We start from the raw sequence: 23,732 nt of genomic DNA, 5'->3' as shown, positions 1-23,732 counted from the left end.
CTCAATTGCCAAGAAAATAAGACTACACTGAATGACGGGATCATTCTTGGGAACTAGAAGAAATGGCAAGAACAATCTTACTTCTTGTTTTCTGGTAAATGGCTATTTGCATGATTGCATTTAGTTTTGGTTACCATACAAAAAAAATATTCACTCTGGAACTGTGTTGGTGAACCTATGAAACACGTGTCGGAAATGGCATGCAGAACTATCCCATGTGGACTCGCTGGCTCTTCCACATCCCTGTGCACATGTGCCAGTCAGCTGGCCTTTGTATGCATGAGAACACTGAAACCCGAAAGAGAAGTGTTCCCGCACAAAAGTGCATGCCAGCACCTGAACTTTTGGTTTTTGTTGTGTGGGGTGCACATCTGTGCCAGAAACCAGAAGTTCGGGTGCCAGGACACACATGCGCACTGGAACGCTGCTCTTCCAGGTTTTGGCTTGGATGTGCACACGAAGGCCAGCAAGGCTGTGCAGTCCAGATGGTATGGTTTTGCATGCCATTTCTCGCACTCAGGTCAGAACATGGTGACGTAAAAATTTAGCCATCAGTTTTAGAAAGAATGCAGAGAAGAGCAACAAACATAATTAATGGTCTGGAAGCTAAACAATGGTTGCAGGAATTGGGTACATGCAGTCTAATGAAGGATAGGGATGACTTGATAGCAGTCTTCCAATATTTGAGGGGCTGTCACAGAGAAGAGGGGATGACATATTCTACAAAGCATCTGAGGGCATGACAAGAGGTTACAGATAGAAGTTTATAAAGAAGAGATCCAACCTAGAACTAAGCAGAAATTTCCTGACAGTGAGAATAATTAATCAGTAGAATGGTTGGCTCCCAAAAGTTGTGGATATTCCATCACTGGAAACTTTTACAACTTGGCAGTCATTTGTCTAAAATGGTATAGGTTTCCTGCCTGAGCAGAGATTGGACTGGAATATCTTCAAGATCTCTTCCAGTTCTGCTGTTCTGCAATTTGATAGACAAGAGCAACAGAAGATAATATATCTATAGTTCAGGATTTAACTATGGAATTCTTGGTGCTATCTATGCTTGGTTCTTTGCTTGCAGATGTTACCTTTTCATTGATGATGTTATCTGGTTCAGTACTGAAACATCTGCAAGTGAACAACCAAGCCATCAAGAACAAGAGGTCATCAAGAACTTTTCACAAAAAAACCCAACTCAAATATTCCTGTGAAACCTTTACCCTCCTTATTTGAGGGTTTTAAATTTTCCATCAACCCAGTTCAGAAGACTAAAGTGTTTTTCTGTCATTTCTCTGTCCCCCTAGAAAAATGCCCTGGTGACTAAAAAAAGAAAAAAAGACAGAATTCTCCATAATGCTTCCACCCTGTCTTACAACAGTGCTTAGAATCACCTTTTATTTACATAGAAAGGGTTACTTCCCCACTTCCAAAAGTCACCTCTGTATTAGAAAAAATAATAATAAACATAATGTCCTAAAACAGCCTTGCTTCATCATGCTGTATTATATTTCATCCAGCATGGTTAATAATGATTTTTCTTGAAATGGGAAAAATTGCATCATGATGATCCAATTGTTTTTGCACTGCGGGGTGGGGAGTGGGCAGGAGGGGGAAGGAATCGGAAATAATAATAATAATAAAAAAATTAGTTGTCCACCACTTGGGCACTACAGTACACGGTCTCCTCAACCTTTGGGAGAAAGTTCAGGTAAATACTTAGTATTCATCTAATGTATCAGCCTTTGGAACGGAGAGGCCTCGCTCCTTCAGCGCTTGCATTTTTAACTTGTCTGATTCTTGCTTCGCTTGCTGCTCTACCCGTTGGACTTCCAAGATTTCCTCTATCGAGACTTGCTGCAAAGGGGTGTCACTTTCCTTCTCCAGGTCCTGCAGTAGAAAGAGTTAATACTCTTAGGGCTTGAAATTGGGAAGAAACAGCCATTTCTTCCCTCTGAGACACAAAACACATATGCTGTGAATTTGTACAGGGATGTTTAGTGCCTCTTCCACATTATCAAACAATTCTCAATTTTAAAAAAGCAACAAAAGATACCATTTATCATAAAGAATAAAAATGAAGCAAAATGAAGGTGAGTGGGAATATGACTCAACTGTTAAAGACACTGAGCTTGTCAACTGGAGAGCTGACAGCCTGAGTTTGAGACCCAAGCTCTGTGCAACAGGGTGGCTCCCATCCACCTAGAACAGTGATGGCGAACCTATTTTGGCTCCGGTGCCAAAAGGGTGCACGTGCATTCAATAGCATGCGCATACGTGCCCACATCCATAATGGAATGCCCTCCCCCCGTGCATGTGCACAACCCCCGCACTGCCTGCTGTACATGCACATAATCCCCCCCCACATTGCCTCCCCATGCATATGCGCAGGCTTCACTGAAGCCTTGAGACTTCCAGTAGGCTCATTGGACCATTTTTCACAGTCCCAAGGGTTCAGGAGGCTTCCTGAAGCCAGGGCAGAGCAAAAACGGCTGAAATGAAGGCTGGAAATCAGCTGACCAGTGCGGACATGTGCACTGAAGCATAGGGCAATACCTTGCATGCCCTCAGATATGGCTCCACAAGCCACCTGTGGAACCCATGCCATAGCTTCACCATCACTGACCTAGAAATTTGAAAGCATGCAAATTCAAGTAGATAGGCACCACTTCAGTATTCTGTGCACTATGCCAGTGTTTCCCAACCTTGGCAACTTGAAGATATTTGGACTTCAACTCCCAAAATTCCCCAGCCAGCGAATGCTGGCTGGGGAATTCTGGGAATTGAAGTCCAGATGTCTTCAAGTTGCCATGGTTGGGAAACACTGCACTATGCTATCTGGTCTATGCTGGTCACTGGACCACTGAAAATGTCTTTGGACAATGCTGGCTCCCTCAGCCAAGATACAAGAGATCAGCACTGTGCCTTAGATTTGGACACAACTGGACAGGGAAATCTTTACCTTTTTAAAGAATAAAGAACTCCTTAAAAACCCAAATCCTTCTCCAACTTTGTGGTCTCCAGAGAGATCAACCCACAAGTGCCTGTAATCCCAATTTAGGCCAGCTAATATCAATTAAGAATTAAATTGTAGCCGTGTCTCTCAACCATCACAGCTTTAAGCTGTAAGAATTTCAAATCCCAGAATTCTGCTCCAAGAAGCCTGCAATTTGGGGGGGGCGGGGGGGAGGAAAACCAGTAGCTGACTTACAATTTCTCCCAGGAGTACAACATTCTCGCCTCGGACTACGAAGATGCCACGAGGGATGTCGCCATACTTTTTGCCCACATGAATGCGCTCCACTGTTTGGTGCAAAACCAGATTTGCTGAAAGTCCAGGGAGAAGGAAAGAAACAAAGATGGAAAGAGTGATGAAACATGTGGCTGCTTGTAAAGGAATAGGCTGTAACCTTCCACCTTTGCGTTTCTGTGCAACTGCGTTCTAAAGAGGTAAGCAAATAGTACTAATTAGCAAATATTTCCTCTTTATTGTCTGGCATTGGAAGCATTATTTCTATTTAGCACTTATGAGACCTCTGTTTTTCTTCCAACCTGTAAAAATGAATCTTCATCTTATTTTCTTCATCCAACAGCTCAATGAGAGCTGTTCACACTGATTAGATGTCCTTTTTGCAAACATAATGGTGTTTCTTTTTTCATATATGTAACTTATACTGCCAATAAAGGAGACTATTTGTAGCTCAGAGTTTGGGGGCCGTTTTGCTCTTTGAGCTTGGTTGCTTTCTTACAAACATTTCATTATCCCAACTAGGCAACATCATCAGTGTCTAACAAAAAAACAACCAAACTCAGAGAGCACCAAAAACCTCTCAACTTATATTGCATTATTCAAGAGTTTCTCACAATGCAAACTCTCAAGAACAAATCACAGGCACTGCAGGCAGAAAGAACCACCTCAAGCTTTCACCTCCCCAGTAACAAGGCCAAAAATGACCCCTAACTTTGGGGTAAAGAATTGTAGACAGGAAAGATTGTACTTACATTCTAGGGTACTGAAAACAAAGAAATGAAAGTAAGCAGCTCAGGAAAGATTAGCTAGTGTCTGTGTTTGCACATTGCTTGAAATCACAGTTCCCTTAACTACTGTTTGTTAAATAATCCACAGTTCATATAATATTCTAAGTCATAAACAAAATAGCTGGAGTGTTCTTTTCTAAGCCATAGAACAAAATAGCTGAAGTGACATTCCATGTTAAGTCAGAATTAAATAGTCTTGAGAATCTAAGAGTACACACCTCCAGCATTCAAATTTGGTGATTTGAGAACAATCCATCAAAGGTGTTCACAAGCCCATTTACAAAAGCTTGGTAATCTTGGTAATCAGAAGATTATAGGATCAAGAAAGTAAATGTGGCAATTTAAAATAAGATTTTATTAACGATTGTTCTTAAGGAATGGTTCATTTGTGCTATCAGGAAGCATATAACATAGGTAATCCTTGTTTTAGCAACTGCTTATGTTTACAATGCAAAAGTAACTTTACCAGTAGTCTCTGCATTAATGACCTTTTTGGGTCTATAAAAGAAAGGACAGCTGAAGGAAGATCAGCACAGAAGCAGCTTCACTTAGTAATTGTTTTATTGAATGTTGCAGATTCCAACTATTTCTCTATGCTTTCTTACTGAGTAGTTGCCTTTCTCCAATATTTCATATGCATAACAAAATCAAGACTACAGTTGACATCCCTCATTTTTTCAACATGAAGTATATTCTGTACAGCGGTATGCAAATCCAAACTCAGTCTGGCATCTAACACTAATTTATCCTCTAATTCATCTGCTAGCCAAAGATATGCAGGATTTCCATACATGTAAATAAACATGATGTTAACAGAACACTATCTCCCATTCTTTCAGCCCAAAATGGACTAACCTACAAACAAATCAGCTTCCAAGTTTATTTATTTATTTATTTATTACTTAGATTTGTATGCCGCCCCTCTCCGAAGACTCGGGGCGGCTCACAACACGTGGAAACAAATCATAAATAATCCAAACAGATTTAAAATATTTAACGATTTAAAAAGACCCCATATACTAACAGACATACACTCAGGCATACCATATATAAATTAAACATACCCAGGGGAAGTTGTTTCAGTTCCCCCATGCCTGACGGCAAAGGTGGGTTTTAAGAAGTTTTCGGAAGGCAGGAAGAGTAGGGGCAGTCCTAATCTCCGGGGGGAGTTGGTTCCAGAGGGCCGGTGCCGCCACAGAGAAGGCTCTTCCCCTGGGGCCCGCCAACCGACATTGTTTAGTTGACGGGACCCGGAGAAGGCCAACTCTGTGGGACCTAATCGGTCGCTGGGATTCGTGCGGCAGCAGGCGGTCTCGGAGATATTCTGGTCCAGTGCCATGAAGGGCTTTAAAGGTCATAACCAACACTTTGAATTGTGACCGGAAACTGATCGGCAGCCAATGCAGACTGCGGAGTGATGGTGAAACATGGGCATACCTAGGTAAGCCCGTGACTGCTCTCGCAGCTGCATTCTGCACGATCTGAAGTTTCCGAACACTTTTCAAAGGTAGCCCCATGTAGAGAGCATTACAGTAGTCGAACCTCGAGGTGATGAGGGCATGAGTGACTGTGAGTAATGAGTCCCGGTCCAGATAGGGCCGCAACTGGTGCACCAGGCGAACCTGGGCAAACGCCCCCCTCGCCACAGCTGAGAGATGTTTTTCTAATGTGAGCTGTGGATCGAGGAGGACGCCCAAGTTGCGGACCCTCTCTGAGGGGGTCAATAATTCCCCCCCCCAGGGTGATGGACGGACAGATGGGATTGTCCTTGGGAGGCAAAACCCACAGCCACTCCGTCTTATCCGGGTTGAGCTTGAGTCTGTTGACACCCATCCAGGCCCCAACAGCCTCCAGGCACCGGCACATCACTTCCGCCGCTTCGTTGACTGGGCATGGGGTGGAGATGTAAAGCTGGGTATCATCCGCATATTGATGATACCTCACCCCATGTCCTTGGATGATCTCGCCCAGCAGTTTCATGTAGATGTTAAATAGCAGGGGGGAGAGGACCGACCCCTGAGGCACCCCACAAGGGAGAAACCTAGGAGTCGACCTCTGACCCCCCACTAACACCGACTGCGACCGGCCAGAGAGGTAGGAGGAGAACCACTGAAGAACAGTGCCTCCCACCCCCAACCCCTCCAGCCGGCACAGAAGGATACCATGGTCGATGGTATCGAAAGCCGCTGAGAGGTCAAGGAGCACCAGGACAGAGGATAAACCCCTGTCCCGGGCCCGCCAGAGATCATCCATCAACGCGACCAAAGCGGTTTCTGTGCTGTAACCGGCCCTGAAACCCGACTGCCGGGGACCTAGATAATCGGCTTCTTCCAAGGACCGCTGGAGCTGGAGCGCCACCACCTTCTCGACAACCTTCCCCATAAAGGGAAGGTTGGAGACTGGACGGTAGTTGTTAAGCACAGCTGGGTCCAGGGAGGGCTTCTTGAGGAGGGGGCGCACAAGCGCTTCTTTATAGAGTGATGGAAAAACTCCCCTCCCCAAGGAAGCGTTGGTAATCTCCTGGGCCCAGCTCCGCGTCACCTCCCTGCTGGCCGAAACCAACCAAGAGGGACACGGATCCAGTAAGCAGGTGGCGGAACTCACAGCTCCAATGGCCTTGTCCACTTCATCAGGTGTCACCAGATCAAACTCTTCCCAGACAGGTGGACAAGTACGTGCCCCAGTCACCTCGACTGACTCGTTGGATGTAGGGCAGTGGGCTTGCTGTCCTATATGGCCAGGATGAAACTGCAGAATGCTAAGTACATATTGGATTGGAAGCCAAAACGATCTTGCAAAGTGGAAAGGAGATGCATCCCACATCTGTTGGCAGTTAAGCAGTTGTATCTTTCTCTAGGCTCATACAATATGATGCCATGAAAAAATGCATTTGAACAATGAAAACAGTAAACATAGTGAACAAGGTACTTATAGTATACATATCACTGTTCCTTAACTGCTGTGATTTTCCTAGATTTGCACAACTACTGTATAAGCCCAGAAAAACAAAACCCACAGCTTCTATAAGGAGATTCCAACAGATGTACCATATGTGCTTATCCCACAACATTTTTTCAGTGTTAAATCCAAACCACAGCATGTCAGCACAGGCTCACTTGCAATTATTTGTAGGTTTACTTGTAAGAATGTGATCAAATGCAACAATAATGGTATGCCTACCCAACCACTAGTGGGATTTGATTATTTGCAGATAAGCATTGTTTAATAATTCCACATCTGGAGAGAAATGAACCTTTCGGACTTCTGCTCAATGACTTCCTCCCACTAAATATTAAAATCAGGCCACAGAAATATACAAATACCATGCTTATTCTCATTCTAGAAAATGAATACAGTATGCTATTTCAGTTATGTTCCTCTGGTCAAGCCCACCAGGATTATAAACAATTATAAATTAAAGACTAAGTTAGGGAAACCCTACAGAACATGGCTTCTGATATTCTTTCCCAAGACTTTTGCTGATAATGTCCATAGGAGGTTTCCACATTTTCTTATGTAAATGAAAGCATACGTTGCATCTCCATGTGGGGTTTTGCCCTCCATCCATGTTGCATTTGTGTGTATGCTTACATAGGTAAATACAGGAAGATTTAAATCCTATGCCCACAGCCTCTTAGAAAATATTTCAACCATTGAGCAGTATCAGAGATACACACAGGAAGTCTTATTCTTCTGCAGTCCCCTTTGCTCTAATCCATTTTCAAACTCAATACAGTGATACCTCTACCTACAAATGCCTCTACTTGCGAACTTTTCTAGATAAGAACCGGGTGTTCAAGATTCTTTTGCCTCTTCTCAAGAGCCATTTTCCACTTACAAACCCAAGCCTCCAAAACTCCAAAGGCAGGAGAAGCCTTTGTGGAGCCTCTCTAGGAATCTCCCTGTGGTTTCCCCAATCGCACGCATTATTTGCTTTTACATTGATTCCTATGGGAAGAATTGCTTCTTCTTACAAACGTTTCTACTTCAAGAACCTGATCACAGAACGAATTAGGTTCGTAAGTAGATGTACCACTGTATTTTATTTAGCAATTTCTCATTCTGCACCAAATTTTGTCCCATTATATTCCATTGTTAGACAATTATACTGCTTACAGACATACAAATAGAGCCCCATGCCTTTTTATAGAAACTTCTTTCCAACTTTCTCCAGCACAGAAAAGAAAAACTAAAAAATAGAGAAAAAAGGACGAGTACCTGTTGGGCCTCTGCCAAAAAATAGACTTTTTAATTAAATCTGAGAGTTGGGTCAATCCTGGTTCTTGTTATTTTTTTCTTAGTATACCGGAACTAGCCTAAGCTCTAAAATAGTTGTATACAATACAGGGGATTATATGTCACTTACAGTTGAATCATCGAGTTCTTGGTTTTCTAAGCCTGTTTTTCTTTTTACAGATGTTTCCCATCTGCACAAAAAACCCCAAGCCTGATAAACAGCCCCATAGCAATGCACTTCTAAGAACAGGAACTACTTTTATGATTCTTATAATCAGATTGTCCAAGTTCAAGTGAAGCTCTCTAAACCCAATTAGAAGCATGCCTAAATCTTGATCTCGTGTAGCATTTGCTACCCTCTAGTGGTACAGCAGAGTTCAGCAGCAAACTGCACTTTTAGGTATTCATGTACAATACTTAAAGCCTGAATTAACAGCTAACAGCTGAAAATCAAGGATATCATGGTATCCTTTTGCGCTGGCTGGAAGGGTTGGGGGTCCAAGGCACCGTTCTGTAGTGGTTTGCCTTCTACCTCTCTGGCCGGTTGCAGTTGGTATTGGCAGGTGGCCAGAAGTCGACTCCTAGGTCCCTCCCTTGTGAGGTTCCTTAGGGGTCGGTCCTCTCGCCCCTGCTTTTTAATATCTACATGAAACCGCTGGGTGACATCATCCGACGGCATGGGATGAATTACCATCAGTATGCTGCTGATACTCAGCTATACATTTCCACCCAGTGTCAACTCAGCGAAGCAGTAATGTTCCAGTGATGTGCCAGTAATGTGAAGAGGTAACGTGCCAGTGTCTGGAGGCTGTCAGGGTCTGGATGACCGTTAATAGGCTCAGACTCAACCCCAACAAAATGGAGTGGCTGTGGGTTTTGCCACCCAAGGACAATTCCATGTATCCATCCATCACCCCTTTGGGGGGGGAATCCTCCGCAACTTGGGCGTCCTCCTTGATCCACAGCTGAGCCTAGAAGACCATCTCTCAGCTGTGGCGAGGGAGGCGTTCACACGGGTACGCCTTGTGCGCCAGTTGTGGCCCTAGTTGGACAGGGAGTCACTTCTCACAGTCACTCATGTCCTTATCACCTTGAGGTTCGATCACTGCAATGCTCTCTACATGGGGCTGCCTTTGAAGAGTGTTCGGAAACTGCAAATTTTGTAAAATGCAGCTGCACGAGCTATTGTGGAGCTCCCAAGATCTGCCTACATTTCAACCTCTGTGAGCTGCATTGGTTGCACAACCAATTCAAAGTGCTGGTTATGACCTATAAAGCCCTACATGTCTTAGAACCAGACTACCTACAGGATTGTCTTCTGCCTTGCGCATCCCAGCGGCCAATTAGGTCCCAAAGAGTCGGACTTCTCCAGGTCCCATTGGCTAGACAATGTTGTCTGGTGGGGCCTAGGGGAAGAGCCTTCCCTGTGGCGGCCCCAGACCTCTGGAACAAACTCCCTCCAGAGATATGTACTGCCCCCTCCCTCCTGGTCTTTTGTAAAGCTCTGAAGACCTACCTCTGCTGGTGGGCATGGGGGCCATGAGTAACGAGATTGTCCCCAGCTGATATTATGAATGATTGAATTGGATGAATGTGGATGACTGTATGTGGGGTTTTTAGAATCTTTGCTAACTTTGTATATCTGTTTTTAAAAAAATAATTAGATTTATTCACATATATTGTTTGTATTTACAATGTTGTACGCCACCCTGAGTCATTTTGAGAAGGGTGGCATAGAAGTCAAATAAATAAGCAAATAAATAAATCAAATTCCATGGCAAAGCAGCTGAATTTCATTAGCAGAAAGTCAGGCCAGGTACAGATTTTAAAGGGGAGAAGACTGCCTCTCAAAAATCACTCTTGCTTTTGAAAATAAAATTATTTGCTGCTGCGCTCCTGTGATAAAATTTTTGGGAATGTTTGCACCATTGATCCATAAAGGACATTGGAATGCAATTCTCTTGCCTCATTTTACACTAATCCAGTGCTGTATTACTCAGTGCTGGATACTCAGATTTCTGACTTATCTTTCTGGTCATCTGGTGAACAATACATACTGCATGAAAACTAAGCTTGGGAGAGCCTGATGACTTCTGAACCATAGCTTTTCCCCAGAGGCCATGAAATAAAATTCTACAGGCTTATTGTGGAGGGAAGGAAAAGAGAGTAATAAATTGCATGTACACTGCTTTGAACTCCTGGTGCAAAGGCAGAATAAAAATTGATTTGCTGTCAAACTTCTTTTGAAGGTACCCTAAGAACCCAATCATTTATTTTGATTTTAATCCAAGAAAGTCCTTGACATTTTTTCTTTGAATCAGTTTTGATGCCTGGTGTCTGCATTGATTGCAGTTTTCTTCGCATATTTTTTGCAAGTGGTTGGCCAATGCCTCCTTCCTAGGGCTAAGAGACACCCCCCTCCCCAAAAAACCCCTGGTTTTGTGTCTAAGGCAGGACTAAAACTCACAATCTCTTGATGTCTTCACCATTACACCAAACTAATTCCATGCACTGTGTCAGCAATAACTACATTCAAAATAAAATGTCAAGTTTTTCTTTTTTTCTTCTCCCACTTTCTTTCCTCAATCCTATCTTTTCCTTTGAACTCCTGGTTTGGCAAAATATTAGCTACACGAAGGACCATCAAAAAGGTACATGAATGAAAAGATAATGGTTTGGCATACCAAACTGATCAATGCTGCGTAAATATCCAATCAGTGTTCTGCCATCTCTAAGGAGGACTAAGTGTTTCTCTGGAAAGGGAGGAAAAAAGAGGAAAATTAATTTGCAAAAAATCAAACCTTTTATATAGTTGAATTAGCTTTTCTACAGTCTATGAGCTTTGGAGGTTTCCAAAATATATTCCTATCTGTCTCTGTGTGTTTTCTACCAAAATGCTTTCCACTTAGGCTTGCTATTTGGAATTATAAAGAATGATCAGATTCACAGAGAGGTGCAGGGATCCAATTAGCTTTATTTGAATTTGATTTTCATTGCTTGAAATCATATGACAATCATTAAGTGTTGTACCACATGATTCTTGACAAATGTATATTTTATTTTATGTACGTTGAGAGCATATGCACCAAGACAAATTCCTTGTGTGTCCAATCACACTTGGCCAATAAAAAAAAATTTCTATTCTATTCTTGAATTTGATTTTTCTTCCTCAATCGCTCTGAACCAGTTGAAAACTCTCCAGTTCACGCCATTTTAAAATGCTGGGTTTTACAGTGTTAACAGTCGGCCACATTTTATGCTTATAACACACAATAAACTATGGTTTACTCATCTTAGTGTTCAGAGGTTCTTTTGCACAGTGCAGCATAAATTTACCATATGGAACATGCCAGCCTAAAAATATAGCCAGCTATTTTGTGGTTCAGGTGCTTATTTAAGAATATATCTAAATGGAGTTAAAAATCTATCACTGAAGGAAACTATCATATAAAACATCAGACTAGTGTAAAACAGGATTGACTGAGGTTTCAATGTCTCTGATATGTAGGTAGGTAGGTAGGTAGGTAGGAAGCAAGGAAGGAAGGAAGGAAGAGGACTTCAACCCTTCCATTTTTTAAAAAAATTCAACAGTGGCTTTGAGATTATGGGTTACTCCCAAATGTAGCTTATTCCACTAACAATATTTTAATTAACTTGCTCAAAGCCCACAGCAAGCCAAGTTAAAGCCTTCACAAGCCACTTCCAAGGCAGAAAACAAGAGAAGAAAAACCAGGAAAATCCAAGGGATCCTCCACACACCCTCCAAACTAGTAGGAAATCCTACTACTATACGGAACGCTCGCCAGCCTCAAATCCTTCAAACCGAAATCGGCCACAACGCAGCGCTCCACGCTTCTTTTTGGGACGGAGGGGGGGCGTCTCTCCCCTTTTTTCACCCCCTTAGCATTCGTGGCCCGACTCCAGCCTCCTGCTGCAGCCCTGCAGAACAACGGCGCTTAAATGAGTGAATGCCGTTTCCTCAAGCAAAGGCATTTATCGACAGGAAAGAAGTGGGAAGAAAGCTGGTTCAAAACCCGACGAGAGGAGAAGACCGGCTCGCTTGCAAAGGAGCCACCCGCCAGGCGCCAAGCGACCCCGCGCTGAGGCGGGGCGCCCTAGCGCGCAACTCACTGTCGATATCTTGGATGAGGCTGGCCGTGCCCGGCATGTAATTCATTTTTCCCCCGGACGCAGCGGAAGCTCCGCCGCCCGCGTCGGCCCTGGGAGAAGCGGAACCTGCTCTTGGCCTCTCCCCGCCCGGTCCGGAAGCACAAGCTATAATAAATACTAATTGAGAGTCCGTAATGGCGGCGGCGCTGAGGAGGTTGCGCGGAACAGAACGAGTTCCACCTGAACCGGAGCCTCCCCCGTGGGGCATGGCAACATTTAGGTGTGCCCAGCACCGCGGCAGCGGGCAGAGAGCAGTCCAGGGCGGCTCCCAGGTAACGGGCCCAGTCGCCACTTTTATTTTTTTCATCTCCCAGTTGTTAACGCTATGTGACGTACTTGACCCCTCCGGCCACCGTCTGCGCCTCCTTTGCGCTTCCCCCTCCCCCGAGGTGCTACCACGTGCTCTGCTGCGTCTACTCTGAGGAGGAAGTGGAACGAAGCTAGTTGTGTTTTGTCTCCTCGTTATGCCTCCCCTCCTCGTTTGTTTCAATGATTGCTTAGCTGACTCTGCCTGATGCATTCCTCCAAATGCACGCACGCCGGAGCTGAGCCTTAACAAAACCTTGGTTTGGCTTAAGGAAAAAAAAGTGGGGAGGGGGACCTTGGATTGGTTAGAAGAAATTAAGAAAATGGTAAGTCTGGGTGGATTGTCGTCATCTTGTTCCTATCCAGAATTTTTCATCTTCCTCTGCCCCCAGGAATAGACTTTCAATTCTTGAAAATGGAGCCCAGAGACTCAGGAAATGTTTTTGGTGGGTGCTTTTTCCCATATTGGAAAAAGACTTGCTGGCTAACACAATTCTCCGTTTACAGGAGGATAAATCTGGGGAAAACATAAAGTAAGTTTTGTTTAGTCTTTTCTTTTAGGGCTGTGTACAGTGAAACGCTCCATGCTCTCTTTTTAATAATTCTGTGTCCTGAAGGGAGGTTCTAAGAAATTGTTCGATGTCTTTTGTATTCCTAGAAGGTTTTTTCATTCACCATTATGTTACATGGCAAATAGAGCTTATTTTCAAAGCTTGGGCGGGTTTAACTGGCTTTTAGCTGCTATTTAGGCTATTTGTTTTCTGTTTTTGAACTTGATTCATTGTCTTCAATATATGGAATATCAATATTCAATATATATAGATTTTTTTTAAAAAAAGTAATTCATAGTGGAACTGTGGTAATATTGTGTAAAAGATGCTGTTTTGAAGCAGCTATTTTTAGATGATTGTATCCTAGTTTTTCCCCATCTTGAAAATTGGGATTGTAATAATAAAGAATTTAAAAAGAGTGATAAAGATTCTGAATGAACAAAGAAGACCTAAATCTAAACTCTGAACAATTGTGTAATAGTTTAACACCTAGAAAATTCTTAATGAGCAGGGGGTATGTTCTGAATTTCTATTTCTTGGGAGATTAGTTTTAATACAAATAACTGGCATTGTGGAGAGGAGACTGTGCTTACAAAATTTTAAGACTACTAGAGATGAGATAGCCCTAAGCATCAGTTAGTGCAGTGTTTCCCAACCTTGGCAACTTGAAGATATCTGGACTTCAACTCCCAGGAGTTGAAGTCCAGATATCATCAAGTAGTCAAGGTTGGGAAACACTGAGTTAGTGAAACTAGTGGATGTAAGGAGCAATACAATGTTATTACTACAATTCTTGACACCTTATTTTAATGTTGGAATAGAAATAACTTTAATATATTTTAAAACTCACATTTTGTTTTATTAACTTCCTGTTCTGGGAAAATGTTTTAGTCTGGAATTTTAAGAAATAACTAAATATGTATTCCTCCAGTTAAGCCACATTGAGGACAGATGACAAACTATTTATACTTGCATTCTATAAATTCTTAGACAGTTTGATTGGCTGTGAATAAGAATACCAGGCAACATTTTTTAATTAGTTTGCTGAAGAGAGATTTAAGATAAAGCCTACTTTTTTGTTACTCACTCCTGCCAGCCATTCAGTAAATAGTAAGTGTAAAAGGAAAGGTGTTGCCCAGGTTGATATTATTAACCTAAACATACATAGACTTACCAATGTTATTTTTACTGCATGACAAATACCAGCAGATATTAAAAATATAAAAACAATTATTTCAAATTGTGTTTTGATACCACTTAAATTAATAGCTTGGTGAAATAGGTCGTGAAAGACACTGATATTTTATTACAGGTGGTTAAAGATTACCAGTAGAAAATATCTAAGTTTAAACAATTCATTAAGGCGGCTCATAAAATATAAGGTGGAAATTTTATTGGTTAAAGAAAAATGGATAGCAGCTGAGACTGTTTTCCTTTAGGAAAGGAGGATGGTATTTTATGATCTTTTATCTACTTATAATTGATATTTTGAGCAGCACCTTAATTCTTCCATTTCTAAAAAATCTCAGTCTGTAAGAGTAAATGGAGATCCACAAGAGTTTATGCAGTGGTAATTAGGTTGGTCTTTCAGATGCCAATAGGATATTTTTTAGAGGATTTAGTGTTACTATCTGACTGACTTATATAATTGAAATAAAATCAAAGATATAGTATGAGTGAGTTATTTGAATTTGTATTGTTGGAATATATATATTGGTTATTATGATGTGTTCCTTATTTATAGTGTTTATCATTTGAAGATTACAGGTTTTCTAATAATTGCTTGGAAGAGATCATTGCTATATAGTCACTATTTCCAGATTATTCCTATCAGATTATTATAATATCCTTCCAAGAATGTAGTATGTAGCCTTTTACCACAAGAGTTTCCAATTGTTTGGGTATTGTAATGATCATCCAACAAATGAGCTAAGCTTTAAGGTGTTATAAAACATTTCAGAAATGTAATGCTGGAAGTACTGTAGAGGAAAGTACTTCATTCACCTACTCTCTGATTTTCTTAACTATTCCCCTCCCAGTATTTGATTTTTGCAGGTAAAATTATGATTTGTTATTAATCATAGCTTTGTGTTCATATAAATATAAATGATGTTGCATTCTGAAAAAGGAAGGTCCTGATATGACCTTGAAAAGACTGGACCTCTACAATGCGCTCATCCTATTTTTGCCAGTGGTTATGAGTGTTAATGTATCATCAATAAAACAAGACTTCCTTGCCTGTCTGTTAGTCACCTATCTCTCTCTCTCTCCCCGCCTCGAAAATATGACCTACCCTGAAAAAAATCCCCAGCCTGTTTTTTTACATGTGCACCTCATATAAACCCTACCACCCCCCTAAGCCCAAGTGAAAGAGGGTGGGCGTGGCTAGCATTGGAAGTGACAATCGCACGGGCCAAGTCTGGTAACAACCTCAGCCCGCACAGTACAAGTGAATTGAGTACCTGTGCAACAAGCAGGCAAAAGCAGAGACCCGGGGAGGGGGTGCAGGGAATCTGGACGTGTTGGATGGGCCCAGGAAAGCCAAGTAACAATGGGCTGCTTCAGGAAGCTCATCTTTGCTTCTAGGCTTGCCTGCAGCCCTCACGATGTGTTGGGATCTCCTGGCTTTTGTTCTGTGCAGCCCCAGAATGTGCCAACCAAGGGACCAGAGGGCCCACGGGCAGCTCGCTTTTGCATCGATCGGTTTGCCTGTGGCCCGCACAGTGTGTTGGGATCACCTGCGTTCCTGCCCCCGGTGCCCCTACCTCCACCTGCTGCTGGTGCTGTCGCATGAAGATGAGCCTCCCGCAACTGACCGGCAGCTCCAGGCCACAGATTCTCCACAGCCATGCAGCACATTCTGATCGTGTGCCTCCTCTCCATGGTCCTGCCTCTGCTGCTTGGACAGATAATCAACTCACCTGCACTGCACAGGCTGCGAAGAGTGTGTCAACCCAGGGGCAGGCAGGTTGCAGCTGCTGCCAGGCCCCATTGGTCCCCATGTGGTTGCCACTTCTTGTGTGCGTGCTGAGGGGTGGGACAGCCAGCCAGGGTGATCACTATATTGTGTTTCCATGAAATTAAGCCCTAATGCATCTTTTGAAGCAAAAGAACATATAAGACACTGTCTTATTTTTTGGGGGGAAAAAACCACTGTATTTTCTTACACTGTTCCATGTTTACTAAAATGAAATCATACTCAAGTTATGCATTTATTAGCATTGCTAAAGCACATAGCAGCACCTAATGGATTTTGAGTCAGTTTTGTGCCTCATTTAGTTTGGCTGGAATTCTGGAATACGAAGGTTATAAACTACCCTGTGAAGTTGAAAAATATTTTGGATGAATCTAGAGGCAAACCATTTCCATACTGTAGCCAAGAAGGCTTTATCAGCACTCCCACACAGTCACCAGAAGTTTTTCAAGTCAAGCCATTGTTTTTTAGAGGCTGCTCTGCTACAAGGATCTTCTTACAACAGAAATCACACATATGGCTACAAGTAGCCTGCTGAATAGCTTGGTAGCCATGGATTAACAAGATTTTCCAGCAACATTCTATTGAACTTCCTACTGATGGTATGACATTCAGCTTGAATGCCAAAGTTAACTATATACTATTCTAGAAATATTCTAGGTGTGACCCTAATCCTTTGGAGAAATTAAATGTATCGGTTTTTCCTATAGGAGCAGCCTCCTTATCCTGGGTATGCCCCCAATTACTGGAATTCTTCTCCAAGAGCTTCCTATTCAAATCCATATCCTGTTGGATCAGAACTTCAAGGCCAGGTAGAGTAATGTACTGCATTTTCTCTGAACATGGCTTCTTGTAGAATAATTAAGTTTCTTGTTTGAGAGTTGGTAGTATATAACAAGATTTTTAAAAGGTCAAATTAATGCAGCATATAGATTTTCCAAGGGTTTCTGTTGTATAATATTTTGTGTAAAAAGTTAGGTGTCACCTGGTTGCAAAACTTAAGACCTGAAATTTTTCCCTAAATGATTGTTCGTAAAATCTGTCTTAAATTGTTTATTAGCCTGTCATCACAAGACCAACTATTCTATGCAAATAGTTTCTTTTATATAAAAGTATCAGTGATTTTAATATCTTCCCAACTGGGTCATTTTGTTTTATTGTTAGCAGAAATAAGCAAACAGTAATAACAGTAATAAATAGAACAGCTTCTTTTGCTATAGAATCCTTGGTGCTTTCTGAGCTTGGTGGCTTACTTGCAAACATTTCATTACCCAACTAACATAAATGCAAGTGATTGTGGGATTTGCTCCCTGTTTATAGTAGCTTCTTTTCTGGGCAAGTGGGGGTGTGGTTTTCTCCTTTATAATTTCTTGATTAGGGTATTGTTTTCTGCTTGATTGTCTAGTGTTAATCTCCGCTTATCTGAGTTTTGGCTGCTGGCATGGATATGTTCTGTTCTTTTTGTTTCCTTCTTAGCTTTTTTTACAAGCTACTGTCTATTCTATATTGTCTGTAACTAAAAATTGCAAGATCTGAAAAATCTTAATACAGTGATACCTTGTCTTACAAACTTAATTGGTTCCAGGACGAGGTTCTTAAGGTGAAAGTTTGTAAGACGAAACAATGTTTCCCATAGGAATCAATGGAAAAACGATTAATGCGTGCAAGCCCAAAATTCACCCCTTTTGCCAGCCGAAGCGCCCGTTTTTGCACTGCTGGGATTCCTCTGAGGTTCCCCTCCATAGGAAACCCCACCTCCGGACTTCTGTGTTTTTGCAATGCTGCAGGGGAATCCCAGCATCGCAAAAACGAGTGCTTTGCTGGCAACGGAAGTCCGGAGGTGGGGTTTCCCAGCAAAGGGAGCCTCAGTGAAATTGCAGCATCGCAAAAACATGGAAGTCGGGAGGTCCTCGAACCCCACCTCCGGACCTCTGTGTTTTTGCGATGCTGCGATTTCACTGAGGCTCCCCTCGCTGGGAAACCCCACCTCTGGATTTCCGTTGCCAGCGAGGCACCCATTTTTTGCACTGCTCAGATTCCCCTGCAACATCACAAAAACAGTCCAGAGGTGGTGTTTCCCATGGAGGGGAGCCTCAGGGGAATCCCAGCAGCACAAAAACAGGTGCTTTGCTGGCAACAGAAGTCCAGAGGCGGGGCATCCCAGTGGCGGCGGTGGGTTTGTAAGGTGAAAATAGTTTGTAAGAAGAGGCAAAAAAATCTTAAACTCCGGGTTTGTATCTCGAAAAGTTTGTATGACGAAGCGTTTGTAAGATGAGGTATCAGTGTAGTTTTATTTACTAGGGCTGGAAATGTCTTTGAATAAGGCATTGATATCATAATTCTTCTCTTCAAGATAGGCTTTTTTAAAATAGCTTCTCTTTTTGTCCTCCAGAGAATTGATTCTTCCTACACAAATGGTGTCTATGGACCTCCATACCCAGCTCCTGGGGCAGGGCCGCCACCATATCCCAGTCTCCCACAGTCAAACACATACTATTCTTCAGACCACCCTCCTGCCACTTACTCCACAGATTCTTCTAGCATATATAGAACTCCACCACCAGCACCAAACTGGAATTACCCCCCTCCAGACTGTCCAGCTGAAGGTTCCATGGTGAGGAGACAGGTAGCAGGTTACTCCCCTCCGCAGGTAAATATCTGATATGAATCATCATTGTGTGTGTGTGTATGTATGCATCTGATCATCTTAAGACAACCAACATACCTAATCTTCCTGCCTTCTAGTCCAGTGTTTCCCAACCTTGGCCACTTGAAGATACCTGGACTTCAACTCCCAGAATTCCCCAGCCAGCATTCGCTGGCTGGGGAATTCTGGGAGTTGAAGTCCAAATATCTTCAAGTGCCCAAGATTGGGAAACACTGTTCTAGTCTTTCCCTAACAACAAATCTATAAGGTGGGTTGGGCTGTAAAGAGCGACTGGCACAACATTACCCATCTGGCTTTCATGTTTAAGGGAGGCTTGGAACTTGTCGCCTGGCTTCTAGGACATATTATTTTTTCTGTTTCAATTGCTGCCCTTCTTCTTTTTAAGTGGAAGATGTAGTTATAATAAATGAAAAGGAGCATTCGAATACTGAAAGAAGGGAAAAGCACACAGGATATTGTGAAGAGGCATCTGTAAAGTGTTGCCCGCATGTGTCCTGATCACGAGGATAAAGAAATGGGAAAACCATTGCTTACTTAGCTGTATTACACCCTGCATGGATGGACCATAATCAGAAAAGGGCCGGGATTTTTGAAGCATGAAGAGATAATGGGATTGTTGTTTTTCTATTAAAGAATTAATTATGCCACAGAAACACTACTAGAAATGTCTTATAATTTTTTAAATTAAGTTTTGAGTTTTCCTTGGGTGGTTAAAGACATCTATCCTTGTATCCCCCTTTTCCTGCAGGGCCCAGCCTTTCCGCTCCCACCCTATCCGTATGGAGATTGCAATCCTAACATTCCTCAGCAGAGGCCACCCCCTCCTCAACCAGGACTTCAGGATGCCCCTTGGCAAACATCTGGCGCTTATGGAATGCAGCCTCCCTATGGTTGGCCCCCTCCCCCAGCAGGGCAAGGGAATCAGTATGTTGCAGAATCTTGGCCTAGGAGTGATGTGTCTACTCTACACCCCCCAAATAACAATCCAAAGGTAGGTCTTTGAAATACACAAAGAGTTTATTTAACCTTTAGTGCAAAATATTAAAGAATATGCTGAAAATTTAGAATTGTGTCTTCAAAATACCATTGTTTCTATTCTTTTAAATTGTGTTGTCCTTGCCAATAATTGTGTTATGCTTCTAGTTTTGCTATTGCTAATTTGTAAATAGCTAAACAACAGAGAATATACAATTTGCAGTTGTACATGGGATAGTGAACAACACATACTCTCCCTCCCCCTCCCTCTCTCCTTTGAGTTTTTTAAAACGAAAGCCTGATAAAACTGAAACTGGTTGAAAACACTAACAATCAGACAAAATAAATTATTTAGTAATTTAATTTAAAATAAACTTGTCAAAGTGTCACTAACTTGCAATGAAAAAGCCCAGTCGAGCAAAATTAAGACAGATACAAGATAGCTATAAACAGATACAAGAAAGTGATATAATTTCTTTCTATACTAACGAACTCACTAAAATACGGTAGAAAATTAATATAGAAAGAATGAAAGTGTTTGAAGTGTAAAGGACTATATAGAGTTAAGGCAACTCTTACTAAAAATGAAAACCTATGCTGATTTATTTTTAGCTCTCCATCTGAGAAACAAAGTTTGGATTTATATTATTTGTACAATGTGAATCAGATTTGATAAATTTGCAGACCCAGCCTTTAAATGTTAAAAAAATGGATTAGTACAATATTATAGTACATCTAGAGATAGATGTATAGATGCAGAATTGCAGAAGCAAAAAAATTATTTTAAAAAACAGGATAATTAATATTCAACAAGTATTGGTATAGAAATATTTTGCAAAGAGCATTTGAGTAGAATATTGGAGAAATCTTGTTCGATCGTGATTGAAATGCATTGCAGAAATCAGTAACAATAAAATAATAAAAGTTTTAAAAAGAAGCCTAATATAATCGGCAATGCTCATCTTTGATAGATGTATGGCTATTGAGTTTACATGTTTATCTACAGTTTCATTGCTGTTTCTAGTTGACAGTTTTGTATGTGTATGAGGAAGGGAGCATTTAGTCTAGTGAGCTCTTACATTCTTGTTTTTGGGGAAACTTCTTACTCTGCTATAGAACACATGATAAGTTCACCTAGGTTTTAGGCTATTGGATCATGGCACATTGTGATGTCATTCTGACAGGTTCAAAGTTCAGGCCCTATCCATAGTGGCCTTCAGTACTGGAGCCTTTTTGCACTGACATCTTGAAGATGCAAATCTTACAAATATGCAGAGAGGCAGGCTGGCAATATTGGCCACCTAGGGATCTGCTTTCGCAGGATTTTCAGGACAGGATGGGGGGAAATGGAACGAATAGAGTGGTTGAAATGGCTTTTTTTCTGTTTTAGGATTCTTTTAGCCACATGGATCAAGGAATTAACCAACATGGCTATCTTCCTGAAGCCAATAGTTTGCCTTCTGGGACCATGGATGACTACAATCCAGCACAGCTTGAAGTTAAGCCATCTGCTTCCAACTCCAAAGTGCAGTACAGTGCACAACCCCAGCTGTATGAAAATGTACAAAAGAAGCCATCTGTGATTAGCACTGGAACAGCTTCTAAAACAAACATACAACCTCCAACTAATGTGCAGCCTGAAATACAGAAGATTGCACAGGTTATGGAGGGAATTGAACTGTTGGAAGAAGAAGTGGATGAATTTGTAGGTAAAAAGACAGACAAGGACTACTGGTTGCTGGAAGAAATGCTGACCAAGAAGTTGTTGGAACTGGACTCGGTAGAGACAGGTGGTCAGGACAATGTGCGCCAGGCAAGAAAAGAGGCAGTTTGTAGAGTCCAAGCTGTACTGGAAGAACTGGAAAGGAAGGGTCTTTAATGTGAATGACCGTTTTAAAATCCAGTCCTGAAATTATTACAGGTCTCTGGCTTTTCTCTTGACCTCCAAAGCAATAAGTGGGGATGTGCATTTTGACTTTAGAAAAACAAGCATGGTAAGTTTGATCTGATTTAACGAACAGGTCAGATCTAGAATCCGGTTTACTATGGTGATTATCCCATTCAGTGAGTAAAATGGGATGGAATCCTGGCCCTTGTTTTAAGGGTTTTCGTTGCATAGTTTTACCAGCTACAAGAGAGAAATCATTTGTCAGAAAGAGATTGGGATTTACATCTCAGAATATATCCTGGACCATCAAGGACTTTAGCAAGTTACTTGTAATATTTGAAAGGTAGAAAAAAAATCTTTAAGTTGCAGTGCAGCACCAGTAAAGCCATGACTTCAGGCTCTTTAGCTACTTTTCCTGTGCGTTATTTCTTGATTCTTCCTGTTTGTCGTAAATTGTGTAATATCTTTTGGTATATAGTACGTTCAAGTGCAACCATGCTGGTAAGCCATGTATCACTAGTGCAACCAAAACTCAGGCATTTTTGACGTTATTTCTCCCTCATCCATCCCTTATTATGCAAATATAATCCTCATTTTATTTTTGGAAAAAAAGATGGGATAAAAAGAAGGAAGCTAGAAGATGGTTGAGTTGCTGCCACTTTCAACTAATGAACTAATTATGAGGATTTGGACCAGGAGAATTTGGTGATAACTGCTTAGTTGTGACGTAGGCTTTCCGTATTACAATTGCTTATATTTCAGTTTAATCTGTTATTAGCTGATTTGGAATAATCAGTTCCCGTACCTGTGGTGGTCAGGTAAGGCTGCTATCATGTATCATCATCAGCTCTTCGCAGTGTAGCCCTTGTTCAAAAGGGCAATAAATAGCTAAAATAATAAAATAAATATTAGAAGTGTATCAGTGAGAACTTCATACAATATATAAAAGACTTGCTGCATTAAAAGACGACTGTACATAATGATACAGAAAACACATCTTAAATATGGTATTGCAGTTCCTATTTTCTTGTGCTCTTGCACTCTGAATATAAGCAGAAAGAAAAATACACATTTGGCTATAACATTAGCTATTAATTTCCTTCATTAAATTTTAAAGGCCTAGTTGATACTGGTTTTTTTGCCATATGAACTTATTAGATGGTAGTGATTTTTTAAAACATTGCATGGGCTTTTTCTGCTATAAATCTGAGGTGTTTATAAACTTTATAAAGCGAGGGTGGGAATATATTATAAATATAATTCAGCAATGAAAAGAACAAGATCAGCAGACAAATTAAATAGATCTACAACAATTCTATGTATTGGATACGAAAGCTACACATTTTCAGTTTCTTAATACAGTTTTCTCCCTGGTAGGAAAGAAATGTCCATGGAAAAACTATGTTCAGTTTTCATATTTTTACTTGTTTTAAAGAGTCAGTACTATTTATATGGAAAATCTTTCTATTGCATAAGGAGAACAAAAGTCATATCTCACTTAATTTGTGTGCTTGTTGTAGTTAGGTTTGTTCTTATTCTCAACTCATCCAAAGAAATTCCAGTTCCAATTTTGTTCTGTAATCATTTACATCAGTTTTAGAGTGAAGCACAGTCTCTCAGGCTTTCATGTAAAACTAAAAGACTAAGTGGGAAAACAATATAAAATAACAGATGGGAGAATTGTGATTGGTTTACGTTTGCAGTGTTGGGTTGTGTGTGTATTTTACTTTAAAAATATATCCCACAACTGGGGACCAGGAAGAGCAATACTCCCATCAAATACGGTAATTTGGAACCTGGCATTTTCTTTCAGCCCCAAACTGCCTAACAGCATTGTTGGGATAAATTAGGGAAGTAAGGTTGAATGTAGTCTGGAGGGAGGAGATCTTTGCAAAGGATAAAAAAGACAGCAAAATTGTCTGATAGGCAGAA

The 23,732-nt window shown here is 41.4% G+C and overlaps 2 protein-coding genes and 1 long non-coding RNA gene across 5 annotated transcripts; 2 read left to right on the top strand and 1 right to left on the bottom strand.

Annotated features, from left to right (window-relative positions):
- Positions 1-1,348: 1,348 nt before the first annotated feature.
- On the bottom strand, positions 1,349-12,767 carry LSM1 (LSM1 homolog, mRNA degradation associated). The gene is made up of 4 exons (XM_070765217.1): positions 12,400-12,767; positions 10,953-11,021; positions 3,206-3,321; positions 1,349-1,884 (listed from the first exon to the last, which is right to left on the bottom strand). Exons 1-4 carry the CDS (start codon positions 12,743-12,745, stop codon positions 1,714-1,716), a joined length of 702 nt encoding a protein of 233 aa, XP_070621318.1. The 5' UTR covers positions 12,746-12,767; the 3' UTR covers positions 1,349-1,713.
- Positions 3,218-11,414, top strand: LOC139174704 (uncharacterized). The gene is made up of 2 exons (XR_011560414.1): positions 3,218-3,444; positions 8,449-11,414. It is a non-coding gene; the product is annotated as an uncharacterized lncRNA (long non-coding RNA).
- On the top strand, positions 12,681-22,882 carry BAG4 (BAG cochaperone 4). Of its 3 annotated transcripts, none has more exons than XM_070765214.1 (5): positions 12,681-13,070; positions 16,980-17,081; positions 18,662-18,919; positions 19,686-19,928; positions 21,303-22,882. In XM_070765214.1, exons 1-5 carry the CDS (start codon positions 13,068-13,070, stop codon positions 21,789-21,791), a joined length of 1,095 nt encoding a protein of 364 aa, XP_070621315.1. In that variant the 5' UTR covers positions 12,681-13,067; the 3' UTR covers positions 21,792-22,882. The 3 variants fall into 3 exon arrangements, with proteins under 3 accessions (XP_070621315.1, XP_070621317.1, XP_070621316.1); XM_070765216.1 differs by having other exon boundaries at positions 12,852-13,277; XM_070765215.1 differs by lacking the exon at positions 12,681-13,070 and adding an exon at positions 15,384-16,871.
- The last annotated feature ends 850 nt before the right edge of the window (positions 22,883-23,732 follow it).

Source organism: Erythrolamprus reginae, chromosome 12, assembly GCF_031021105.1.
Source record: "Erythrolamprus reginae isolate rEryReg1 chromosome 12, rEryReg1.hap1, whole genome shotgun sequence".
NCBI classification, from domain to species: domain Eukaryota; kingdom Metazoa; phylum Chordata; class Lepidosauria; order Squamata; family Dipsadidae; genus Erythrolamprus; species Erythrolamprus reginae.
Note: the sequence above shows the minus strand (reverse complement) of the source record. Positions and strands in the feature narration are given on the sequence as shown.